Source organism: Lynx rufus, unplaced genomic scaffold, assembly GCF_022079265.1.
Source record: "Lynx rufus isolate CCGP_SWC_20201006 ecotype Redwood Valley unplaced genomic scaffold, mLynRuf1.p SCAF_11, whole genome shotgun sequence".
Taxonomy (NCBI): Eukaryota; Metazoa; Chordata; class Mammalia; order Carnivora; family Felidae; genus Lynx; species Lynx rufus.
Genome location: NW_025814825.1, coordinates 50,654,184 through 50,680,154, shown reverse-complemented (window position 1 = coordinate 50,680,154; position 25,971 = coordinate 50,654,184). Strand labels below are relative to the sequence as shown.

The 25,971-nt window shown below is 41.6% G+C and overlaps 1 protein-coding gene across 1 annotated transcript in view; it reads left to right on the top strand.

Moving 5' to 3' along the window:
- Window positions 1-597: 597 nt before the first annotated feature.
- The window catches only part of GPAM (glycerol-3-phosphate acyltransferase, mitochondrial), a 36,082-nt gene continuing 10,708 nt past the window's right edge, over window positions 598-25,971 (top strand). The window contains exons 1-14 of the mRNA XM_047073435.1: window positions 598-714; window positions 2,444-2,574; window positions 3,683-3,805; window positions 6,336-6,409; window positions 9,634-9,747; window positions 11,968-12,114; window positions 12,719-12,815; window positions 13,476-13,612; window positions 16,232-16,331; window positions 16,663-16,875; window positions 20,092-20,205; window positions 21,709-21,794; window positions 22,980-23,095; window positions 25,184-25,254. Coding sequence (XP_046929391.1) covers window positions 2,473-2,574; window positions 3,683-3,805; window positions 6,336-6,409; window positions 9,634-9,747; window positions 11,968-12,114; window positions 12,719-12,815; window positions 13,476-13,612; window positions 16,232-16,331; window positions 16,663-16,875; window positions 20,092-20,205; window positions 21,709-21,794; window positions 22,980-23,095; window positions 25,184-25,254 — 1,494 coding nt within the window. The 5' untranslated portion in view covers window positions 598-714; window positions 2,444-2,472. The remainder of the gene's footprint in view (window positions 715-2,443; window positions 2,575-3,682; window positions 3,806-6,335; window positions 6,410-9,633; window positions 9,748-11,967; window positions 12,115-12,718; window positions 12,816-13,475; window positions 13,613-16,231; window positions 16,332-16,662; window positions 16,876-20,091; window positions 20,206-21,708; window positions 21,795-22,979; window positions 23,096-25,183; window positions 25,255-25,971) is intronic.

Genomic DNA, 25,971 nt, shown 5'->3' with positions numbered 1-25,971 from the left:
GGTAGGCAGATTTGGACTCGGGCTCTTTTAAGCCTTATTTATTTTTCTTTCAACTCATTTTCTTCCATTGCAAGGAAAAGGCACTCAGCCACCGTTAACAGACATTACACAACAGGGCCGCTCCCGATCCGCAGCTCCCCCAACCCTGACAATTTCTGCAGAGTCGTATAAATTTCCTAACCCCACACACACGCACAAGTGAACCAAACGGCCCAGGCGAACACTCCCCAAAGAGCGAGGCGGGGGTACAGACCTCCAGATGGGCAGAGTTGACACAATGGAGCCTCAGGCGCACGTGCAGCAACGCGCAGGCGCGCGCACACGTGACTCTGCGCCGTGGAAGAGTAACCTTCCGATTAGGCGCTCGCGCTACGTTATTGGTCCCACCGGCCCCCTTGTGTGCGCACGTTCTATTGCGATCCGAACGCGGAGCCCGGGCGCCCTCACCCCCCCCCCCCGCCCACGTCTGAGGTCGGCCCACTCCCTCCGGCTCCGCTCACTCGCGGGCGCCGCCTGCGTCATCGAGACGCGACGTTGCAGCAGCACCGGCGGAGACTTGAAGTGCCGGCAGCTGCAGCAGCCGCAGCCGAAGCCGGCGCAGCTGCCGGGTGCGGACCGCGAGGGCGAGAGCGGCTGCGGGAGGCTGCTCGGGCCCGGAGCGCCGCGCCAAGGGCGTCGTCGCCCTCTCCGCTGGACCCGGCGCGACGCCGGCAGGTTGTTCTTATCCCCCGAGCTCCGGGGTTCCTCCTGAGAAGTGGGCCCGGCTCGTGCTGGGTGGGGGGTCGGGATGGTTCTCTCCCTGGGAGACCGGGCCGCGGTGTGGGCTCCCCTGGAGGAGGAGGGAAGTTCCCGTGGACTGAGTAGCCTACGCACCTCATTGCCTTTGAGGCTGCTGGGGTGCTCTGCAAGCAGCTGGTGCTGAGAACAGTCCGATGGCACATGACCATTGATTGGTCTCAGCGTGCACCGTGTGTCAGACGCTGGGTTAGGCACTTTATAGGTACAATCCAGCCCTCCCAGCAACCCCCAGGAGGTAGGATCTAGCATTATGCCCATTTTCCAGATGGGGAAACCCAGGCATAGAAGTTAACCAACTTGTTCAAAGTCACACAGATGGTCAGCAGTGGGTGGTTTGAATTCGTGTATGTTTGGCTTCCGAGGTGAGCCTCCTCCGATCGCTGTTCTTACAAAACCCAGAGTTGGTTCCCCTCAGCCGATAGTCTGGCGCCTCCAGATTTTGATTTAGTTATGGACCTCGGATCAACGCTGTAGGGAGGGAGGAGCGAAGCCGTGACTTCCTATTGGCAATCCGCTCTCTCTTCTTCCACTCCTCCAGCTCTGGGGCCACCAGGGACTTTTTCTCGGGCCGCAGCGGGGCTCCCCATGTTTTAGCTACATTCTGCATGGGAAACTGATAGCTGATTTATTTTACAATCGTGACGAGCTTTCATGCCAGGTGTATTGCTTTCCTATTTTCTCCTGGCCTGTTAGGTTAGGTTGATGCCATGTTAAATTGTTAAGGATGTGCTGCTATATGATGGTTGTGCTGAGGACAGTAGTTGCCGCAGCAAACCCGTATGGGGATTATAACGAAATCAGAATATACGCTCCAAATAACAGTTACCCTGGACGTGACCTTTCAGAATTTTAAAGGAATAATTTAAGGCCAGGTGAGAAATAGACAAAAGCTGAAGCAATTTGAGAATTAGGGAGTTTTTATATTTTAGGTTAATCTCTGTTTTCTTTAGCAGTGCACCGTTAGTGAACATTTTCCCTTAGGGTATGAAAAGACATCGAAAAGGGTGAAAGCTTTTAAGTCCGATATTTCAAGATGGTGTGGTTTTGATTTAAAGCTTTGTAGATGTATTAAAAGTGCAAATGCCATTGCATTTAAGACATCACGAGAAAATTGAGAGCTCAATTCAGTTTAAGTGGGGAACTTTAGAGGCGCCCTCTCTAAAAGGCTCTTGCCTTTACCCATGCTTCCATTGCATAGTATGTATGACCAAAAATTACCAGCACATAATTAAGGAAAATTACCTATTTGTGTGCATACATGTAACTTATATTTAATCAAATAAACACATGGCCTCCATTCTCCCAGGAACTATTCAGTTATTAATGCAAATAAAATAATTCTTCGTCACCTACCTGAAATAAGCTATTATTTACGTTGCCCTTTCATGGCTGTTTTATTCAAGAAGTCTAAAGATGCAGATGTTGATTTAAAAAAAAAAAAAAAAGAACAGTCTACCGGAGATGTTGTTGAGTTTAAACACATCAAACACTGTTTTTACACATCAACTAAACATGGTGGAAGCCCATCAGAGGTCATTTGACATCGTATGATGGAACAAAATAACGTCAAGGTCAGAATTTTGAGTTTTGGTGTCTACTGTCTGGCTTATTAATTTAAATGGTGTATATATCTTTTTTTTTATAGCACATGATCTGGGAGTTACCCCTTGTGACATGGATGAATCTGCACTGACCCTTGGCACAATAGATGTTTCTTACCTGCCAAATTCATCAGAATACAGTGTTGGTCGATGTAAGCATGCAAACGAGGAATGGGTAAGTTGAATAGGGGTTAAAAACATTCAAAGATGTTCATTTTAATGTTGTTTATGAAGGTGGAGAACTGGAAGCGACATAATATCGTGTAGAGGTTAATATCTAAGGAAACTGCCTCCAGCTGTTAGAAGGTATGCCTATGAGACCTCATATTTAAAAATTCTTATGGTTTTATGTTAATTGGGAACAGACAGTTGGGTAGGATATTTAAGCACAGTGATTATGTTAAAAAGCAAAATACTTTGCATAGAAAAAAAAACCTAGGAGTTGTTTTGGATGGTGTACTTTCTGTATCTGTTTTCCATAATGTAATAAGTATGAATTTTGTAATGGAAATAAAGGTTTTTTTTTTCTTCTAAATGGGAAATAAATTTTAGTATGAATCTCAATTCAAAGGATATGCATTTTCTTGTATTGTGTCCCCCCCCCCCATTTTGACATAACATGGCTTGTTTAAAATATTTCTTGAACACTCTGCTTTATATAAAAATGATATCAGAGTTTTGGGGGGTTTTTCTGCTAAGTTTTGAGAATGTTTTGTCTGGTATTTGAGCAACTAATGAACTCAATGAACAAAATGTTTAAAACAGGAGCAGAATTTGACCCTAACTGGACAGTACAGCTATAATTTAAATTCCAGCCAGGATAAAGGAATGTTACATAAGTTTACCTTGTTTTTTAATTTAAAATATTTCAAGTTGTATGTAACAAGTTGCTTACTATGTAAGACTTTGTAGTGCTTTTGTGGGCGTCTGTGATTGAAGAGGAATAAGATTAACTGTTCCCTGTATGGACCCAGGAGCCTGATTTTATTTACCTGCTACTGTCATGGGCTGTTTAATCTTGCCTTTGAACCTCTGAGTGTGCAGACGTCCTTGCTAGCCATTATCATTCTTCGGTGTTCAATTTTTGCTTATGTTCCAAGTTTTGTTCCAAGTGTTGATGATGGAGGGGAGTACCATGAAGGGAAATTACACTGAGGAACTTATACTACCAAAAGAAATCGAAGTACTAAGTTTCTCTTCTGAAATATCTCAGTTTTAGAGAGAAAGTGGACAAGTATAGTTTTCTTGCCATTCAGACACTTTTTCCCCTTAACATTTATTAGGGTGAGTGTGGTTTCAGACCTACTGTCTTCAGATCTGCAACCTTAAAATGGAAAGAAAGCCTAATGAGCCGGAAAAGGCCATTTGTTGGAAGATGTTGTTATTCCTGTACTCCCCAGAGCTGGGTAAGAGTGTTACTGCTTGTTGACCTTTAATAAACAGAGTGAAATTCCAACTTTGTGTGAATCTTATTGCTGGGTAGTCTTAATGGACTTAATTTGTTTTAAGAACTTAGGCCCATGTTTATAAACCAAATTATTGCAAGTAATGACGTTGACTCAATTTGTCTTTCCATTCATTTATTCAGTAAATATTGGTTAAACAGTTGATGCTAAGTGATAATTTGGTTGTTTTAGTTTAGTATGACTTTAGGGGAAGAGTAGATCTTACTTTTAGATAACTAAGAGTTGGTGGGAACCTTCATGTAACTTCTACATGTTGAACTTTTAACTCAATGTTCAACTTCTAGCAAGATGAGCAAGGGGTAGCAGGAGAGAGTTTTAAAGCTTCAAAACTATGGCTTTGCCCTACTCTCCTTTTGGTAAGTTTCTGTTGGGGGAGGGTGAGTAGGGATGGAGGGTATCTGTTGACTATGATAGTGAAGGATGGTTACTAAATGTTAGGATGAAGATTTAATTTATTTTTTTGAGAGAGAGCGCAAGCACGTGGGGGAGGGGCAGAGGGAAAGGCAGAGAGAGAATCCCAAGCAGGCTCCATACCCAGGTCAGAGCCCTCCATGGAGCTCCATCTAATCACCATGAGATCATGACCTGACCCGAAATCAAGTGTAAGGTACTTAACTAGGGCCAGTTGCCTCCCAGGTGAGGGCCACCCAGGTGCCTCAAGGATGAATATTTTAAATAGAGTGTATATGGGCTTGTTGTTTGTATCTTGGTGAAACAGACACAAGTCATGCAAAATCGTCCATATTACAGTGTAGTATTTGAAAAGTCACTCGAATGAGTGGTCAGCCTCTGTTGGCAGTTTGCTAGAGGGATGAGTTAGCACAGGAATTTAGAATCTAATGTGGCTGTGTTCTCCGGCAGTAGAGTTGCCTTTTAAAAGGTATGCCTGGACGTTCAGCTCTCTCTGGGATGGGCCAGTTATCAGGACAGAAATTCTGCCATCTAAGTGCCTGTCATTTATAGAGATTGCTTGTAATCTGTATAAATATCTAGCTGTACTGCGTGAATGTTCTATTCTGGGTTGGCTTGGCAGGAAGTAGAATTCTGAGTCTGGTATAAAGGGATTTACTAACTTGGAAAAGATTTGTGTGGGACCCAAGCAGTTTATGTTAAATATTCAGGTCTGGTCAAGAATGTCTTAATCATAAATATTGTTCCTTTTAGAACAGAAGTGCTATGTTGGTAGAATGGAACGGTCATGATAATTTGCGGTCCGGGAGTATGGCCAGTTCAGGTTAATAGGCCAGTAGAAATACAAATTTAAATAGATGATCATGTGGCTTTCTTTTTAGACCTGGCATCTTATCTAATTCTAATTTCAAATGCTTAAAAGATCAAAATAATACCTTGACTCTAATGTGTTCTTAAGTCAGAAGAGAATATAGGAAATTACTTGGTGGTGGTGATAGGAGTGGTTTGGGGTAGGAATAGGTCAGTAGTATAGTATATAATTGATTTTTGCTTAAATACAGTTCCTGTTGGAGCTGAACTTGATCTTTGATGTTCTTCCATGGCATGTTTATTTAAAATGATTTTTAAAATACTTACTAGAGAACGTGAGTAGGGGAGGGGCAGAGAGAGGAGGAGAGAGAGGGAGAGAGAAAATCCCAAGCAGGCTCCATACCTTCCGCGCAGAGCCTGACATGGGACTCAATCCCGTGACCAGTGAGATCATGACCCGAGCTGAAATCCAAAGTCCGATGTTCAACCAACTGAGCCACCCAGGTGTCCCTATTTAAAAAAAATTTAAATAATATTTTTTTGATATTTGCTACCCTTTCTCTGATACCCTGTTTTCCTGATCTCTAAAGAGATTCACTTAAATATTTTTATATCTTTTATTGAAGGTACATTATGCTTTCCCAACATTTATCTGTGGAAAGCTTACCTTTTTGTCCACACTGATAAAGCTATAGACTTTCTCTTTTGAGCAGAACTCTCTCTGAATTATCCCTTAAGGTTTCCTGTAAAGAGAGTCCCCTTCAGCCATACGTTTTCTAATGAAGTAAACATTTAGAGCAAGATGTAGATTTGAATATTAAAAACCCCTGTCAGTCTCAATTTTTCTGTCTGTAAAATGGAGATAATAATTACTGTGTCAGCATTATTGCCAGATTTAGTAATCTAAAGATAACTATGGTACTTAGCACGGTATTTTTACATGTGGGAAACACTGAAATCTTCAGTGTTCCTGTCGTTGATTTAAGCTCTCTGTAGCTTTAACTCTTTTGGGTTGAGGGTGGGGAATGAGGCAGGACAGGGAGGCACAATTTCCTTTGCAAGTTTGTGACCTTCTCTGAAGGCCAGAAAGTACTTTTCTCAATAAAATGTAATTTTTCTTCATCACTTAGATTTTTGCAATGCCTAACTTCATACTTGAGTTATAAAAGTTATCAAGAAGTGGTAATGTGAGCTCTTTGCCAGAAATCCAATTGTGTATTTATGTCTGTGTGTATTTCGTTTCATGTAGGATAAATTTTTCAACTCCAGTATCCCATCTTTGGGTTTGCGGAATGTTATTTATATCAATGAAACTCACACAAGGTAAACAGAAATTTCTTATATTTCTAATACATCTCAAAAGAAGAACTGTAATAATCAGTGCCTGTACCTTAAGATGAATCTCTTCATGTTTTTGAGTTAATAGAATTGAGCTTGTGACACAAGAGGCTTTATCTAAAAATTGGAAGCAGTACAGCCACCTGAGAGATCTGTTACTATTACTGCTATGTAATTACATGGTAACTATTTCATGAGGGTGTAGATATCACCTATAGCTTTCTCTTTTTGTTTGTGTGTGTGTTTGTGTACATTTTAATTTTTTGATGTTTTATTTTATTTTTTGAGAGACATGGAAAGACAGAGTACCAGCAGGGAAGGGGCAGACAGAGAGGGAGACACAGAACCCGAAGCAGGCTCCAGGCTCTGAGCTGTCAGCACAGAGCCCAATGTGGGCCTCAAACTCACAAACCACGAGATCATGACCTGAGCCAAAGTCAGACGCTCAACCAACTGAGCCACCCAGGCGCCCCATTTGTATATATATTTTTATTAAAAAAAATTTTTTTTAATGTTTTATTCATTTTTGAAAGAGAGAGAGAGACCGAGTATGAGCAGGGTGTGTGTGTGGGGGGGGGGGGGGTGGGCAGAGAGAGAGGGAGACAGAATCTGAAGCAGGCTCCAGGCTTTGAGCTGTCAGCACAGAGTCCGACACGGGGCTTGAACTCATGAACTATGAGATCATGACCTGAGCTGAAGTCGAACGCTTAACTAAGCCACCCAGGCGTCCCAGTATATATATATATTTTTAAAGCTTATTCATTTATTTTGAGAGAGAGTGAGTGGGGGAGGGGCAGAGAGAGGGAGAGAGAATCCCAAGCAGGCTCCGTGCTGCCAGGGCAAAGCCTGATGAGGGGCTTGATCCCATGGACCGTGAGACCATGACCTAAGCTGAAATCAAGAGTTGGATGCTCAACCAACCGAGCCACCCAGGGGCCCCTGTATACTGATTTTATATCTGAAGTGTGACAAAACATGGTAAAGATTTATCTGAGGAAAGGGTAGGGTTGAATGGCTTACAAATTATTATTATTTTATACTTAAAAATTGAAATCAGCCTGATCTATGGAGTTTTAGAAGGTATTTTCCTATATTGAGCAAATGCTCTTTCATTTATTATTAGCTTAAGACTTTTTTTAGAATTCTTCCAGACTTCAGACACATGGGGATGGGCTGTTGGGCATCTGAGTGAGAGAAAAGAGGCTTTGTTTTAGTGAATCTAGGCTAGGGGATAAGGGAGGGGGGAGGGAAGATTGTGTGAAAGTCTGTGAGGCGGGAGAGAATGGCAGCCAAAAATGCTACCAGTCCTTATAATTCTAAGAGTAAATGCCTGGGATAGGTCAGTAGTAGGCTCAGGTGATGAGAAATGCTTTAAATTCTGTGAAAATTTATCTAAGAAGTCAAATACTTAAATTTGAAGGCTTTCTGGAATTACTAATCATATTTTGGTGATGAGATCATAATTGAGAATGACAATACTTGCATATATATTAAATGCCTTTTTTTTTTTTTAATAGAACTAAAATCAAGGGACATATTTTTTCCCATTCCCATGCTACCCTTCTGTCTCTATCTTACATTTAAAGGAGAGAGGAGAAATTCTGGGCCACTGATTTTTTTTTTTTCCCCTTTTTGACTTGATTAAGATCCTAAGAAAAGGGATCTCATAGAGAGCCTCTTCTTGTTTATGTAAGTAGACATTTTATGTATAAAGTCAGAGGGTTCATTTGTTGTCCTCAGTTGGAGGCAGTTAAGAAAAAAAAAAAGCATATGCCATATTGACTCAGTGATATGAAACCATTCAATGTGATAATGACTCGGTGATATGAAACCGTTTGGTGTAATAAACTGCCTGTGTGGTTGAGCTGGCTGTTTGGCTGCTCTGTGTGTTACATGAAGTGAAGGGTAGACGTTTTTATACACACACACACACACACACACACACACACAGAGCTTTCAGTCCATTACAAAAGGATTTCATCAAGAACTGGGACTTTGTGCATTCTTTTTTTTTTTTTTTTAATTTTTTTTTTAAACGTTTATTTATTTTTTGAGACAGAGACAGAGCATGAACGGGGGAGGGTCAGAGAGAGAGGGAGACACAGAATCAGAAACTGGCTCCAGGCTCTGAGCTGTCAGCACAGAGCCCGAAGCAGGGCTCAAACCCACAGACCGCGAGATCATGACCTGAGCCGAAGTCAGACGCTCAACCGACGGAGCCACCCAGGCACCCCTGAGACTGTACATTCTAATAACAGTTCTGAAAGTATTCACTCAAGGAAGAATTTAGAATTAAATACTTACCCTATTGGACCCAATTTGCAGACAACTAGGAAAGGAGGAAGAAAAAGAGAATGCCAGCAAAAAAGATGAAGGAACGAGTGATTCCATAGTTCTTCCTCAAATTTCTTCAACTGAAGGCTTTTCAGAGTTCATGAATTTATATTTGAAATCTGGCCATTTGAATGTCCTTAAGGGGGAAATGATAATGAGGCATTACACAATCATTACACATGGTTTCAAAATATTGCATATGAAGGTTTCTAACCTTCTTTTTCTGAGTTCTCTGTCCCCAAGCCCCCATATAAATAACACATAGCCACCAACATTGGTGTGCATATGTCCTATCCCTTAGAAATGTCAAATGTGGGGGAAGAAAAAGGGAAAGAACTTCTGGCCTCATGAGCCCTGTATATAGGTGTTCAGGCCATACTTTAGTTATCCTTGACTTCCCTTGACTAATTCACCTTGTCCACTCAATTTGAGAGTTAGCGATTATCTTAGAAGAATTACTATAATAACAAGCCCTTTATGGTAGGAAAAGACTTCCAAATTATCTCTTTATAGCCCACAGCTGTAAGCTATATTGCTTATATATACAGCATTGAACTTACTTTTAAAAAATGTAGTAATAAAATAAGGCATTTTTCTTTTTGTATTTGGTTTATTATTTGCAGAGTACACTATTCAGGCATTTTAGTACTCAAATTCCAAGTTTAAATTTTAGTTGAGAGTACATGAAAGAAATTGTGAGTGAAATTGCCACGAATCATCTTGAACTGCCAAGGAGAATTTGCTATAGGATAACACCAGATAGCAGGAATAGATGAAATGAGGCTTTGTTTCTACATCAGGGAAACAGCTGTATAATTTAAGCGGTTCATTTTAGGTGTTCCTAAGTCTTTTTTTTTTTCCCTTTCACGTTGCAGGCATCGAGGATGGCTTGCAAGACGTCTTTCTTATGTGCTTTTTGTTCAAGAGCGAGATGTCCATACAGGCATGTTTGCCACCAACGTGACGGAAAATGTCCTGAACAGCAGTAGGTAAGGGTGGGGATGCTGTTGTAAAAGGAAGAGACAGGGAAGGGAGGTGGGGCAGGGCAGTATTGCCTTTATTAACCTTGGGACTCTGGGACTCTGTCTCAAGAGGGGTTTCCATTTCCAAATGTCAGATATTAAACTCCAAAGGAAAGCAAGGAAAGGCAGGAGAACAGATGGTTTTGGTGAGCAGTGCCATGTGGGAATAGCAGTCTTGTTTTATGCATTAACGATTGAATGAATGGGTTTCTAATATATGAAAGGAGAGTTGGAATTCAGAGATGCACATATTTCCAGTTCTCTGTTTTCTGTAATATAAATGTTTGGGACCTTGTGTTTTCCTGTTTTATTTGTTACTTGTTTTTTAAACTTGCTACTTCGTAAAAAATTTTTTTAATGTTTATTTATTTTTGAGAGAGAGAGACACAGAGTGCAAGTGGGGGTGGGGCAGAGAGAGACGGAGACCCAGAATCGGAAGCAGGCTCCAGGCTCGGAGCTGTCTGCACAGAGCCCGATGCTGGGCTCGAACTCATGAACCATGAGACCATGACCTGAGCCGAAGTCAGGTGCTTAACCGACTGAGCCACCCAGGTGCCCCTTGTGTTTCCTATTTTATAACCAAAAGAGAAGCATGTTTGATATTTCTGTCAAATAATTTTTGAGGATGTAGGCACAAATTCTTGTACTAGAAAATCATTACTAGAAATTTTAAGAGAATAAGGTTCTGTCCTTGCTCTCAGAGGAACTTGCTTAGAAAATAGCAGAGACTGGCTTGAAATCAGATCGAACAGGGAAAGAAGTCATTCTCAAGTTTAGGCATTAGAATATGGGAGTTTGCATGAAGATCAGTCTCTACTCTGCCTCATTGGTGTGGCCTGTGGTGGACATCTACCTTGATTTGGGGAGCCAGAGACTACAGTGGTTTGAAAAGACTGCTTAGAAATGTAGATCTGGGGACGCCTGGGTGGCTCACTGGGTTAAGTGTCTGACTTCGGCTCAGGTCATGATCTCACGGTTTGTGAGTTCGAGCCCTGCATCGGGCTCTGTGCTGACAGCTCAGAGCCTGGAGCCTGCTTCAGATTCTGTTTCTCCCTCTCTCTGACCCTCCCCCGTTCATGCTCTGTCTCTCCCTGTCTCAAAAATAAATAAACATTAAAAAAATTAAAAAAAAATAAAAGAAATGCAGATCCTGTAGTGTGGCTATGAAGACCTGAACAGTGGTGGCCCATGGTAGGTACTCAGTAAGTATTTATTGAATGAATGAGTAAATAGTTGATAATGGAGATTTAATTATCTTGTCAATTACTTGTAAAAACATTCCTGGCCAGATTGAAATAAAGGTATTAAAGGCATCAGTGTCCTGTGGAATTGGTCTTTTGTATTGATGAGTTATGGGGCTATGTGGAGCTTTGCTCCGTGCTGGTCTAAAATCAGTAGCAACAGTGGGAGAAAAAGGAATTATTTGAAACTCCTTTGGGTTATTATATATTCTATTTTCTAGGTAAAAACCTCCAAGTATGTTTTATCCCACCCAGGTGTTTTGACTAGTAACTAGAATATTAAAAGTGATTTAAGGAGGTTTAATCTCGTATGTTCTTCCCCAAGTCACGTGGAAGATTTACCAAACTGGATTAAATCTTCTCTCTTAATTTCACTGTTTATTGTTGTGTGTTGTTTTAATCTTGAGCGGCGCCTTTCTTACATTACTGGTTTAAAATGGAAAACGCTTGTAAATATCTATGCCCCTCTTTGATCCCTCCTAGAGAGTTTTACATATAGTTCTAATAAAGTCACAGTATAAATGAGTAATAAATTAGATCTTCAAAAGAAAAATCTCATGTTACTTTGGCAGTGAGCTTTGGATACCTCTGAACTATATGCCTAAAGGGATAACCTTTCTTTCTCTCCGCTCTGCTAGAGTGCAACTTTGTGTCCCTCACAGCATATCTGGAACGTTTCAATTGATGTCGTTGTTACCCATTGAATTTGAGTTAAATTCTTAAATCTGCCTTCCAGATTCCTCAGGGATTCATTGATTCGGGAATATAATATCCCTAATATTCAGTAGGCAGCCAAACAAAACACATCTAACTTGAGCTTATTGTGTTAATCACATATTAAAGAGAAGATAAGTTTTGTTTTGTGATTTATATCTATGATTTAGAAAATACTGAATGCAGGATGTCACATAGAAACAGTTACATTGTCTTTCTGCTTTCAATTCAGAGTACAGGAGGCAATTGCAGAAGTGGCTGCTGAATTAAATCCTGATGGTTCTGCCCAGCAGCAGTCAAAAGCCGTCAATAAAGTGAAAAAGAAAGCCAAAAGGATCCTTCAAGAAATGGTTGCCACTGTCTCACCAACGATGATCAGGTATTAAAAGGCAAAGCAAAGAGCTTTCAATGGGAGCTGTTTTGAGCAAACAGGGACTGAACCATTGGGCTTTCCTAGCACAGTGGTTTTGGTCCAAAAGAAATTGGACATAATCTGATGGGAAAACTAACTCCTTTTTATTTTTATATTTGTATTCAAATTATGTGGGAAGTAGCACTGTGGTAGATTTTAAGGTTCCTTAATCTTTGTTAACTAATAACAGCCACTGAATTACTGCTGACCTCTCTCTAGACTTGTGAGCCAGGGTTCACACACCCATATCTTAAAGGGAGTGGTTTTATATGGCATTCTGCTCACCTAAATGTTCATTTGATCATTTGTTTTTGATGTGTAAAGTCTGCTGTTTGAGTGAAATGAAGATTTTAGTCTGTAATAAATAAAAAATGGAAGATTTTAGTCTGTAATAAGTAATCTGTATCTATGAGTCTATATGTAAAAGTTCAGATGCAGATACAGACACTAAGTCACTTGAAAGCACTTTTAGGTTGTAGGTTCAGAAACTTGAATAGATAAAAGTCAACGTCTATATAAATGTATGTAGATGCATTTAAATTCCTTTTCTTCTCTCCCCCCTCCCCCTTAGACTGACGGGATGGGTGTTGCTCAAACTGTTCAACAGCTTCTTTTGGAATATTCAGATTCACAAAGGCCAACTTGAGATGGTTAAAGCTGCAACTGAGGCAAGAGTTTCTGTGATCTGTCATTCCATTTTCCCCATGTTTGTGGATGATGTTAGAGCTCTTCTGTATGGAAATGTTCTTTTGTGTTCTGTGTGCATTCCTGCCCGTTCAGCAGATGCCCCCCCTGAGAGATGTACCACAGTGGCATTTGGTGAGGGGCTGAGAGGTGGGTGAAGGGGGACCTGCCAGCTGTGCAGGATTCCTTGGGTGGGTTGCTTTGCAACAACTCTGAGAGCAGGTGGAATAATCCCTATTTAGAAATGAGGAAATATGAAGCACAGACAGATTAAGATTTTCCAGTCCTGGCTGGTAAATGATCGCCTGTGATTTCAAGCCAAACCAGGCTTGCCTCTCAACCCTTTGCCTTTTTTCTTTTCTTTTCTTTTTTTTTTTTTAAACATAATCAGGGCTGCCTCTCAGAAGACAGAGAGAGTCCACTTGAACTCTCCATTGTGCTTCTCCTTCCCCAGCTCCTTTTTATTGTGGCTCTGGTGGTTTTCAGCCGCGGAAGTATTACAATGCATGTTAACCGGAAAATGTTTTTCAAGAACGAGTCGTTGATCAGCCTGTGTTTGAGTGATTCTGACCAAATATGAAGTTGCAGAGTGTGATCCAAGTTCGCGTTTGAGTTTGAACTTTGGCATTTTTTTCTTTTACTAGATGAATTTGCCACTTCTGTTTCTACCAGTTCACAGATCACACATTGATTATCTGCTGCTCACGTTCATTCTCTTCTGCCATAACATCAAGGCGCCATACATCGCTTCCGGCAACAATCTCAACATTCCCATCTTCAGGTAAGATCAGCTTGTTTTGAAATGTAAGGTATGGAAAAGATTGTATCTTAAATTTTTCTTTTTTTTCCTTTTATGGTTTGAACCACGTTACTGTAAAGATGACATGAGCTGCTTTACTTTCATTATAAAAATTTATTGTGGAAAAGTTGAAAAGTACAAAAAAGCTATAAGACTATCACCGTTCTTCCTGTGTTCTGTATGGAATGCTTGGTGAACTGTGAATACCTCAACTTCATGGGCAATATTTATCAAATGGCTGAAAGGCAATTAGACCACATAGCAAATTACTGTATCAGGGTTGGCAGTAGGGAAGATGGGGGTGGGGGTGGACGGTGGTGTTGGTACAAAGTAGGTGAGAAGAACCACACCTGTTAACTTTGACCTCGTAATTTAGTAACACTAGAAACATGTAATGATTTCAGCATGACGCAAAAGGTGTGTTTTAGAAGTTTTCAGAGGATGCGGTGGGTTCCGTTCAGAGGAAATAGCATGTGAAGATGCAGAAAGTTTCAAGTGTGTGGTACGGTTAGGAAGCGGCAGACAGTTCAATAGGGTTAAGGTTAGAGTGCAGGATACGGTGGGAAGGGTCAGAGGCCAGAGGTGGCCATTGCGTAGGGAGTGAGAGCTGGGTCAGAACAATTTTTAAGCCGAGAGTTTAGAGTGTATCCTGTAGTTGAGAAGTGGTCAGATTTGCATTTTGAAAAGTCACTCTCGATTAGAGGGAGTTAGAACCATTCTGACTGTATTGTAAGAGTTCAGGCAAAAGATAACGAAGGCTTAGATTAAAATTTGTAGTGGTGCTCTTGGTGAGGAGGGCATAGATTTGAAAAGTATTTAGTAAGGTGAATTTATAAGACCAAATGCTAGTCCAGAGTGGGAGAGGTTGATGAGGGAGGGACACTCCTTGATCTTTACCGCCAGGGTACTAGGTACATAGTGGAGCTGAGCACCAATGGGGAATGAACAAGGAGTAGGTTTAGTTGGTTTGGGATATTGAAGGCTCAAATTTCAAAGCATAGAGCATCCCTGAGGTCAGCTCTGAGCAAGCAGTAGGGAGTATGAGGAGGATGGACTTACAGTAACAGGAAGGGAAGTGGGCTTGTGGGTTGTGCACACAGGGTCTCACAAAGTGGCAGTCATCTCCCTTTCCTCAGCCTCACAGTCCAAGGAGCTCCTTCCTAATTGCTGGGCTCAGAGTTCTGTGGCTAACCAGATTCATGTGAATGGGTCTGTGGCTAACCAGACTCATGTGAATGAGCGGAGCCATTCATTCATTCAGTCAGCTGATTCTTACCCAGCTATACTTTAGACAAGAGTGAAGAAGTGCTGTGTCCTTTCCTTCAAATTGCTCGTAATCTACTGGGGAATGTGGACAAATAGCTCTAATACAATGTGATATACCCGTACGGGGCAGACATGCTTCTCTAGGGACTAGAACATCTGTTTACTCTTCTGCACACCTCTTCCCAGTATTGAGGAACCTGGGAAGTTGCATTAGAAAGTCACCAGAAAGTTGGGGTGTCTGGGCAGCTCAGCCAGTTAAGCATCCAACTCTTGATCTCAGCTCAGGTCTTGATCTTAGGGTTGTGAGTTCAAGCCCCATGTTGGGCTTCGCACTGGGCATGAAGCCCACTGGAGGGGAAGAGTGTCATCAGAAAGTTGTTGGCAGGCATAGATTTAGAGCCAAGAGGAGTGTTCCCTTCGGGCTCTAGGGAGGCCCTGCCCTGTACAGTTTGCCTTTCCTACAATGAGAATAACTCCTGTAATCATTCCCTCCAGGTTCTCACCTTGGAAGTGCTCCTGGAATGATCCCATGGAAATGCATGTTAAAAATTGATAATTTCGCATAATCCAACTTTTCTTTTCATGAACTCTATGCCAGTCGTTGCTTAGCTCGTCTTTCCTTCATACGTGACAGCCAGTCAGTGACCTTACCTGTTGATTTGCAGCTTTCTTTTGTTACGTGCCAACCTATACATTTCACAAGTCACTTTCTGGGGCGGGTTGTTCCATGGGTGCCTCATCTCACATTCGCTATGAACTTCTCTGCAGTCTTGTTCTCAGAGAGTGATATTTAGCTCTGGGGACATCTTACTGTTGCCTCCTTATCCTGACTACAGAAGATACTGGAAATATGTGTTGATATTGCTATTTTAATATCACTCTATTAGAGAAGAATTAGGAAGAGGCTCTGCGTTTGGAAAGGTTGACTTGCATATTATAAAATTTCATCGTAATATAAAAATCCATCAATGTTGTAGAAAGAAACAAGGGATTGAGAAAAGAATCGCTTTATCCCTGTGTAAGTGTACATGAAGCACATTCTTGTTTCACGTTTTGGAAAATTGGTTATGCTTGGTTTGGTTTTGATAAAATTATGGGCTCACAGAGATACTCTCTAAGCAGTACTTTCTTGAAAAAATGTCCCCATAGGGACATTCTGAAGGCTGATGAATGATGTAAGCGACTGAAACATCAGTAATATGGAAAGTGGAAAAATGTCAGCAGCTCAAACGACACGTGGTTTATATTCATATGGTGTATGTTTTGAAGTAAGTTGGAATTTAAGTATTCGTATATTTTTCTATATAAATAACTAACGCATTCTTCAATATCTAGTACCTTGATCCATAAGCTTGGGGGCTTTTTCATCCGACGAAGGCTAGATGAAACGCCAGATGGGCGGAAGGATATTCTCTATAGAGCTTTGCTCCACGGGGTATGTATGCTGTCTCAGTGTCCTTAAAGCAGTTATAGTCGTTATTCCACAGTAGAAGAAAAAGAGACTTGATTGAGATTTAAAAAAAAAAAAAAAAAGAATGTTGTCTGTGTAATTATTTGAGTGGTATTGTTTGGGTATGGGTTTGATGATTATTTTTGTAATCACCAAAATAGAGCTTGGAGGATCTGTCTTGCTATTATTTACGTGAGTGAAACACTTTGTCAGTAGTGAAGTTCTAGGTTTTCATTTGTTGGAAGATTTAACTTGGCTGAGCTTGTTCTAAGTGGAGCGGGCTTGATTTCATGTTTACATTCTCCTTCTGTTCCAGCATATAGTTGAACTACTTCGACAGCAGCAATTCTTAGAGATTTTTCTGGAAGGCACACGCTCTAGGAGTGGGAAAACCTCCTGTGCTCGGGCAGGACTTTTGTCAGTTGTGGTTGATACGCTGTCTACCAATACCATCCCAGACATCTTGATCATACCTGTTGGAATCTCCTACGATCGCATTATTGAAGGTCACTACAATGGCGAACAACTGGTAAGAGGATTGCCCACCCAAAAGTCTTCTTCACTTTCAAGTCTTTTGCTTTTAGAGAAGTGCTTTTGGAATGAGGAGGGTTTCTGGTACTGTTTAAAACAGGATACATGTAGAATGGGCATGGTGAGTAGTTTTCATCTTTTGTGCCCGCCTGATGGGTAGTGCTAATGTGGCGCTTCCCTGCTCTCGGAGGGAGTGGTGTGGCTAGATTCTTCAGTGCTGGCCTCGATCGTGGGATCGGGATCGGGAAATGGGAGAACACTTGGCCCCATGTTGCCATCTCTGCCTGGAGGGTTATATATATGTCGTTTTCCCCGGGGTTGTAGTTTGTGTATAAATTGTAAGTTCAGCCTGACGAAATGCTGAGATCATGTTGATAAAGCAATTTAGAATAAATTAACTTGGTAGGTGGCAGTAACTTCTTAGTAAACTTTTTATTGAAGTGAGTATAGTAAGTTGCAGAAGAATGCACAGATCATAAGCCTGTAGCTTGAATTATCCTATCCCAAAGTGAACATGCCCAAGGAATCACGCACAGCAAGGGACAATATTATTAGCCCCTAGGAGCCCTCCTTGTGCCCCTTTCTTCACTGTCCCCTCAAGGGTAACTGTTTATCTTGACTTCTTACAGAATAGACTGGTTTTGCCTATTTTTGGACTCTTACCTAAATGAAATTGTGTAGTGTGTGGCCTTCTGGTTTTCCTTGCTCAAGTAGGTGTTGGTGGGATTCATCCATGCTGCATATAGTTAGTGTGTTCATTCTCATAGTCATGTAGTATTCCAGTGTATGCGTGTACTATGGTTTATTCAGTTGAAAACAGTTTGGTTTCTAGTTTTTTGACTATGGTCAATCTTGTATATTTCTCTTGATGAACACAGGTATGCATTTTGTTAGGTATGTACCTAGGAGTGGAAATGGTTGGGTCATAAAGTATACATATGTTCAGCTTTAGTAGATACTGAGTTTTCGAGAGTGCTCTTACCAACTTCCCATTCCTACCTGCATTGTGAGAGTTCCAGAGAGATTTTGTTTTGCTCTTGTTTAGTGTGGAAGCATGCCAGAAGCTGAAGGACACTGGATAATTAGAGGCTTTACGAATGAAGTGATGAGCTGAACTGTTACCTGAGTTTCTCTTAGGAGACCCCTCCTTGTGTATATTTGTCTGTCTTGAAGGTGTGCACCACTCACCCTGTCTCATGAGGCCATATCAGAGTCCTGTGTCCCTTATATGCCTGTCATTGTGCCTTATGTAAATTAATGTTCAGGAAATGTTACTAAATGAATAATAGGGTTAAAGGCCACCGTGGGGCTGGATTTGGCGTTCAGTTGCCTAATGTTAGATATTTGGACGCTGGTGATCATCAGACTTCATATTAAGTGGCTTCTTTGACATCTTATTTTTCTCAGAACTGCAAACCGTTCTCCTTCCTGTTGCACCAGTTTTATCTTTCATTGATTTGCAGTGGTATTTTTTTTTCTTTTTCAAGCTTTAAATTTTAGTTCCAGTACAGTTACACAGTGTTATGTTAGTTTCAGGTGTACAAGACAGTGACTCAACAATTCTCTACATTACTCAGTGCTCATTGCAAGTGCAGTCTTCACCCCCTTCACCTGTTTCCTACACCCCCAGGTTACCAGGTTACCCCCTCTGGTATCCATCTGTTTGTTCTCTATAGTTTTGAGTCTGTTTCTTGGTTTCTCTCTCTTTTCCTTTGTTATTTGTTTTGTTTCTTGAATTCCACATATAAGTGAAATCATATGGTGTTTGTGTTTCTCTGAGTGGGTTTATTTTGCTCAGCATTATAGTTCTAGAGCTCAGCTCTAGTTCTCTCTCTGTCGCCGCAAATGGCAAGATTTCATACTTTTTGTGGCCGAGTAATATTCCATTGTGTATGTATGCACCACATCTGTATCCATTCATCTGTCAATGGACACTTGGGCTCCTTCCATAATTTGGCTGTTGTAAATACTGCAATAAAATAGGGGTGCGTGTATCCCTTTAAAGCCTTTTTTTTTTTTTTTTTTTGATTTTTGGGTAAATACCCAGTAGTGCGATTCCTGGATCATAGGGTAGTTCTGTTTTTGACTTTTTGAGGAACCTCCATACCGTTTGCCACAGTGGCTGCACCAGTTTGCATTCCCACCAGCAGTGCACGAGAGGGATTCTTTTTCTCCACATCGTCGCCAACACTTGTTATTTCTTGTGTTTTTGATTTTAGCCATTCTGACAGATGTGAGGTGATATCTCATTGTAGTTTTGATTTGCATTTCCCTGTTGATGAGTGATGTTCAGCATTTTTTCATGTATTGGCCATCTGTAAGTCTTCTTTGGAGACTTCTCTGTTCATGTCTTCTGCCCATTTTTTAATTGGATTATTTGTTTTTTCTGGTGTTAAGTTGTATCACTTCTTTGTATATTTTAACACTAACCTTTTTCACATATTTTGTTCGCAAATATCTTCTCCCATTCAGTAGGACGTCTTTTAGTTTTGTTAAATGTTTCTTTTGTTATGCAAAAACTTTTTATTTTGATGTAGTCCCAATAGTTTATTTTTGCTTTTTTGCCCTCGCCCCAGGAGACCTATCTAGAAAAATGTTGCTATGGCTGATGTCAGAGAAATTACTACTTGTGCTCTCTTCAGGGATTTTTATGGTTTCAGGTCTCACATTTAGGTCTTTAATCCATTTCAAGTTTATGTTTGTGTGTGGTGAAAGAATGTGGTCCGTTTTTCATTCTTTGCTTGCTGCTGTCCAGTTTTCCCAACGCCGTTTGTTGAAGAGGCTGTCTTTTTCCTATTGCATATTCTTTCCTCCTTTGTCAAAGATTAATTGACCATATAATTGTGGGTTTATTTCTGGACTTTGTACTCTGTTCCATTGATCTATGTTTTTATTTTTGTGCCAGCACCATAGTTTGTAGTGGTGTTTTTGTGAATGGTGTGAAGTGTACTAAATGAATTAGCGTTAAGTGTTCTGTTTTTCGTTGACCAAACTGCCTCCCCTAATGAAAGGATTACATCTTGTAGCATCTTGCATGCTGACCATTTTCTGACAGGTCTCAGTCAATGAATACGTACTTTCCCTCTTTATTCAGTGTTGTCCTTTTCAATACAAACCTCCAGTTTCCATAAAAATAACTGGTAGTTTTTGTATAGCAGAATACCTGTTAGCTTTATCTCTTATCCACACTATTCTTTTGAAAATTGGAATTTAGGGAAAACCTAAGAAGAACGAGAGCCTTTGGAGCGTAGCTAGAGGCGTTATCAGAATGTTACGAAAAAACTACGGATGTGTCAGAGTGGATTTTGCACAACCATTTTCCTTAAAGGTGAGTGTTGGAATGAGGCTCTGTTAAAGCCTTGGCGTAGCTCCGAGTCAGAAGATGTGGCCTCTGCCCCTGCCTCTGTTGCCTCCTCTATGTGTGACCTCAGTTTCTTCTCTTGTAAAATGAGGACTATGTCAAGAATGGCATTTCCTAAATTATCCCACCAAAGTATGCCTGTTGGCATGATACTAAATGTCTATCTTTGGGAAGTAGCGGGGTCTGTATTTATTATTTTTTTTAGTTCGCGGGAATTTTGCATGTTGCTTCATAATATATGTTGCTATTTTATATTATGTTCTAAAATCGCCTTTATGGAAAAATTTCAAAACCTAGCCCCTAAAGTAGGGTACAGTTGACAGTCCAGGATGATGTTCTGTTCTACTGAGTGGAATCTCGCACCCGCACATTCAAAGGGATAGCGCTGTTCTTACGGAGGAGCCTGGGGCTGGTGGGTCCCTGGGGTCCTGGCAGTTTTAAATTCCTAAGATTTTCAAGTTGGTAAAGAAGGAGAAGGATGAGTATGGAAATTGGGAGCCCAGGGGTAGGGAGCAGAAGTCCTGCTTTTTCCTTTTTCATACCTTTACTTTAAAGACTCTAACTGCCGGGCTGGACGCTTCCTGGCCTTACACGCTTTCACCTTCTAGGAGCCTTGCCATTTCTTTCCATTTTGTCTTTTTCAAAACCATTGCACATCTTCCCTGTATTGTTAGGATTTGCTTTTGGATGGAGGTTCTTTTGACTATTACGTAACCCTCAGGTTGTCAGATTTCCTTTAAAAAGCATGGTTGTGTTGATTATCACTAATAGTAATAATTGGGAATGTCAAATAATTTCATGTAGATGTGAGAAAAGTTATGAGTTTTCCTTTAACTTTTATTTATTTTTATTTTATTTTTTTAATATGAAATTTATTGTCAAATTGGTTTCCATACAACGCCCAGTGCTCATCCCAACAGGTACCCTTCTCAATGCCCATCACCCACTCCCCCCCCCCCCCCCCCCAATCAAACCTCAGTTTGTTCTCAGTTTTTAAGAGTCTCTTATGGTTTGGCTCTCTCCCTCTCTTTTTTTTTTTTTTTCTTCTTTTCCCCTCCCGCATGGTCTTCTGTTAAGTTTCTCAGGATCCACATAAGAGTGACACCATATGGTATCTGTCTTTCTCTGTATGACTTATTTCACTTAGCATGACACTCTCCAGTTCCATCCACGTTGCTACAAAAGGCCATATTTCATTCTTTCTCATTCCTTTAACTTTTAAATAATTGAGCTTAAGCATCACTGTCCCATCCTTTCTATAATCAGTCTTTCGATTTTGCGCTTGCCAGCATTCTGGGGTGAGTCCGCGCTTCTGAAGGTCCTTGAGTGTGGTACTTCTGCCCTGTAGCGTGGCTCATTTTATAAACTATTCCCTTTTTACTTTTTGAAGAGCAAATTGTATTTTATGTATGTTTATGTAAGCAAGACAATGAGAGTTAATGATTGTGTTGTATTCCCCCATGGCTCCAGGAATATTTAGAAAGCCAGAGTCAGAAACCCGCATCTGCTCCACTCTCCCTGGAGCAGGCATTGCTACCAGCCATCCTTCCTCCAAGGTAAGATTTGTGGAAATGTTGTATACTATCGAAACCAACAAGTATCTATTGTTCCCTCCACGGCATAGAAAAATAGGTTACTTTTCTGAAGAATGTGCATGTTCTCGTTTTCACTTCCTCACTTTGAGGAACTTTTCTCTTGGTTTGATAAAGGATAGTGAAGTGATGGGTTTTCATATTAGTCTGGAGGTTTCTGATTATTTGCCTTATAAAATCTTTTTGAGTGTATGAATCGGGTAAGAGTTCTTATTTGATTTATGCTTTTGAATGTGGGAACTGAATTCCTTTTGGTAGTAGCTTAGGTTATGTATATTGTTAGTGCAGAGTATGAAAGAGTTTTCCTATGTCAGTTTTCCAGAACTCAAATTGAATTGTAACTTAGAGAAATTAAATATTAAGCCCTTCCCTTAATGTGTTCAAGTGTTGAAATTTTAGAAATGTTTCAAAATGAGGTATCGGGGGGCACCTAGGTGGCTTCGTCGGTTAAGCAGCAGACTCTTGATTTCGGCTTGGGTCACGATCTCATGGTCTGTGAGATTGAGCCCCGCGTTGGGATCTGCTCTGATAGCATGGAGCCTGCTTGAGATTCTCTCTCTCTCCCTACCTCCCCCACTTGTGTGCACACGCTCTCTCGCTCTCTCTCTCTCAAAATAAATAAACATTTTTAAAAGATTAAAAAAAAATCAAAAATAAAATGAGGTATCAGTGCACCTGGGTGGCCCAGTCAGTTAAGCGTCTGACTCTTGATTTTGGCCCAGGTCATGATCTCACATGATCATGGGATGAAGCCCGCATGAGGCTCCGTGCTCAGTACGGAGCCTGCTTGGAATTCTCCCTCCCCCTCCCCCACTTGTGCTCTTTCTCTCTCTCAAAAAAAAAAAAAAAATAATGATAATAAAATGAGATATCTTGCTTTATGCAGTTTTTTTGACCAGCCAGTGGGTTTTGGGGGTGATGTACCAATAGACTAGTCCTAACTCAATAAAAGTCTTTTGGTCAGGAGAGTGTGTTAAACCCAATAAAGTATATTATGGAGGAAGACAATGCACAGAAATAATCTGTTGGTGGTTTAAATGTAGACTGTGTAGTGGTTGGAAGTGTCTGATACATTTACACCTTAGTTCTAGATGGTTTGCTTATAAAAGAGTGTGGTTGTAGAGTCTAATTAAAAAAAAATCTTTTCAGACCCAGTGATGCTGCTGATGAAGGTGCAGACACATCGGTTACCGAGCCCAGAAATGCAACAGGTGAATCCTTCCGAAGAAGATTAATTGCCAATCTGGCCGAGCACATCCTCTTCAGTAAGTCCAACGCCAGACTCTTTATAATCCTGCCGTGCAGACTCAGCACATGCAGGGCAGACCACACTGGTTTTGGAGACGTCTGTACCTCTGGTGGCATCACCTGCTACAGGGGTGGTGATGGCATGTTATTAGAAAGGGCATGCTGTGGGCATCTGAACGAATCGAGGAAAACCTCACGCACAGCGCCTGGTAATTAGGTGCTCATGTGGTAGGTCTTCTGCTTTCTAAAAAGTAGTACCGTCAGGATGATCTGTTGCCTCTTTTGCTCACGAACTTGTTTGTTTGAACTAACTAGCAGTATGGCATCTAATTTTAGAGTCGCGTGTCCCTTTGCCTGCTGACCCCATGCTTATTTTCACCCAGCAGGTATCGAGGGGCCATTATGTATGTGTAAAGCTTTGTTTTCGCTGTGGGGAATACAAACTGAATAATTAGCAGTTCTGTACGAGCTTGTGCTGCTCCTGGTGGCATAGTTGTGCACAAATAATTCAAGTGGGACTGAGCCGGGGTAGAGAGAGTGGGGGTACAGAATCCGCCTCCTCTAAGTCCCAAGTGGCAACGTGTGTCATGTTGTAGAATCTGCTTGGCCGTCCTGTGGCAGGCAGTGCTGTGGTCCCTTAGTGCACAGCCCAGGTGGGCTGTCCCTGCCCTTCCCCGAGCCTCACCGCGAGTCAGGCCAGACTCTCAGCCCCTCCTGGTGGCGCCACCGTGGGGGCTTCCTCGCCCAGCCTCGCTCCTGCCCTCCTGCTTCACAAGAGGGCGGAGTCTCCTTTCTTAAGCTCCCGTCTGTGTCTCTCTCCTGCTTAAGTTCCGTGTGCTCAAAATAATACGTGCATAATTTTGGGAAGTTGGGAGATAAAGATAAAACCCACTGCCCAGATAACCAGGGATGTTGCCATCTGGTCTTTAAAAGTATTTTTTACAGGTTTACATAGTGCTGTTTTCCAGTTGTAACACACATATTTGTGTTTTTAAAAAACTCTTGACAAATATTCTTTTTAATGGCAATAAATATGGTACTTGGTACGTTGTTTTTCAAACACTGGAGATAACACTGTGAGTGGAGTATTCATGAATTCGTTATCTCAGAATGTTCACAAGCGGTGTGTTTATTTCGGAATATTCCATAGATACTTATTTGACTTATATGATGATAATTTTCTACGAACTCAGAGTACTGGGTTAGGGGCCATAGTAACTCTCAGATACACTTCTGTCCTCTCCCTCCCTCCCTCTGACCTGGAAGGTTGATCATGCACCCTCAGTCCAGTGCACGCGGCACATTTCATCTTAGCAGTGCGGAAGCTGTGGCATGGGGGTGGAAGCGATTTCCCCCAAGTTATGAAATTAGTGTAGGAATTAGGATTTGAGTCCAAATTTTCTGACTTCAAGCCTACTACCCTCTTCTCCCACTACACCTTTCTTTTACTGTGATGGTGAATCTGCCTGCACCAGGAGAGCAGGAGGCACAGTTCTCGTGGACTGCAGCTGGGAACAAGTCCAGAAACACGCAAGTGTGATGCCCCATAGAACCACCAGAACAGGCGTATAATTTGGGTCTTGGTATTTCCCTAAAGGTGTCTCTCAGTCATTCAGTAACAAAGTTCCACTGGCCTGTTTGGAAGGTGGAGCCATCTTAGGCTAGTTTCTGTTATAATAGTGATCTCTAGTGAGGTTCTGTGGGCCCAGAACATGGTATAATGTTGTAATTTCCCTTCAGTAAATCATAGTTCCGGGAAATGTGGTAGATGTGGAGGTATTTAGAGTTTTAAATACTCCTGTTCGAGGTTTAGGTACTTTGAGGGGCACCGGGGTGGCTTAGTTGGTTAAGTGCCCGACTCTTGATTACAGCTCGGGTTATGATCTCATGGTTTGTGGGATCGAGCCCCGTGTCAGGCTCCATGCTGACAGTGCAGAGCCTGCTTGGGATTCCTTCTCTCCCTCTCTCTCTCTGCCCCTCCCCTGCTCGCTCATACTCTTTCTCTCTCTCTCTCTTTGAAAATAAATAAAAGATTTAGGTACTTTTAGAAACTTCCAGCTATATTAAAAGAGAAGGGAACCTAAAGCTTTGTGTTTGCCTTCCAGCTGCTAGCAAGTCCTGTGCCATTATGTCAACACACATCGTGGCCTGCCTGCTCCTCTACAGACACAGGCAGGTATGTCTGCAGTGTTACTGGAGTTGAGAAAGCACGAGAAGGCTTGGGCAGCTGTCCAAATACTCGCTCGCTAATAAGTCTGGCCCAGTTCCGGCTTGTGCTCATGAGATACGCAGTAAAATAAGCTAAGCAGCCTGCCCACAGGAGCTTACAACTCTGATGGAGAAAGTCCATGTGAAAAGAAACCTCAGAGACTGCATGATATATGTGGCAGTAAGACATGCCTTGAGTAATACAGTTCACGTAAATAAGGCATATCGTGTTGATGTGCAGTAAGTGTTCTGACAGCTGACGGTTTCCAAGCTATTTGATTTGTATTTAGGACCATCTTCCCTTAATGCGTCTGTCTAAGCCCTGTGACAGGAGAGTGTGTCTGTCCCATTCACAGTCATTTCTCAACACCAAACATAGTGCCTGTGTGTGTGTGTGTGTGTGTGTGTGTGTGTGTGTATACATATGCACCAAATAAGTAGTTGTCAGATAAATATTTAAAATGAGGGAAATTACTGCTAAGAAATAAGCACTTCTTACTTTTAGATGGCTGCTGCTTCCCTTTGTCACCTTATATGCTCCTATCACGTGTGGTGGCCAGAGTGTTCTCTGGATGTGAATATCTTGGCTTTCTGGAGGACCGGCCTTTTCACCAGTTTTCTGACCACCTGTGCACTGATATTCTGGCCCTTTTCCTGTATGTGCCAACAGCAGGCTGCAGGAAAG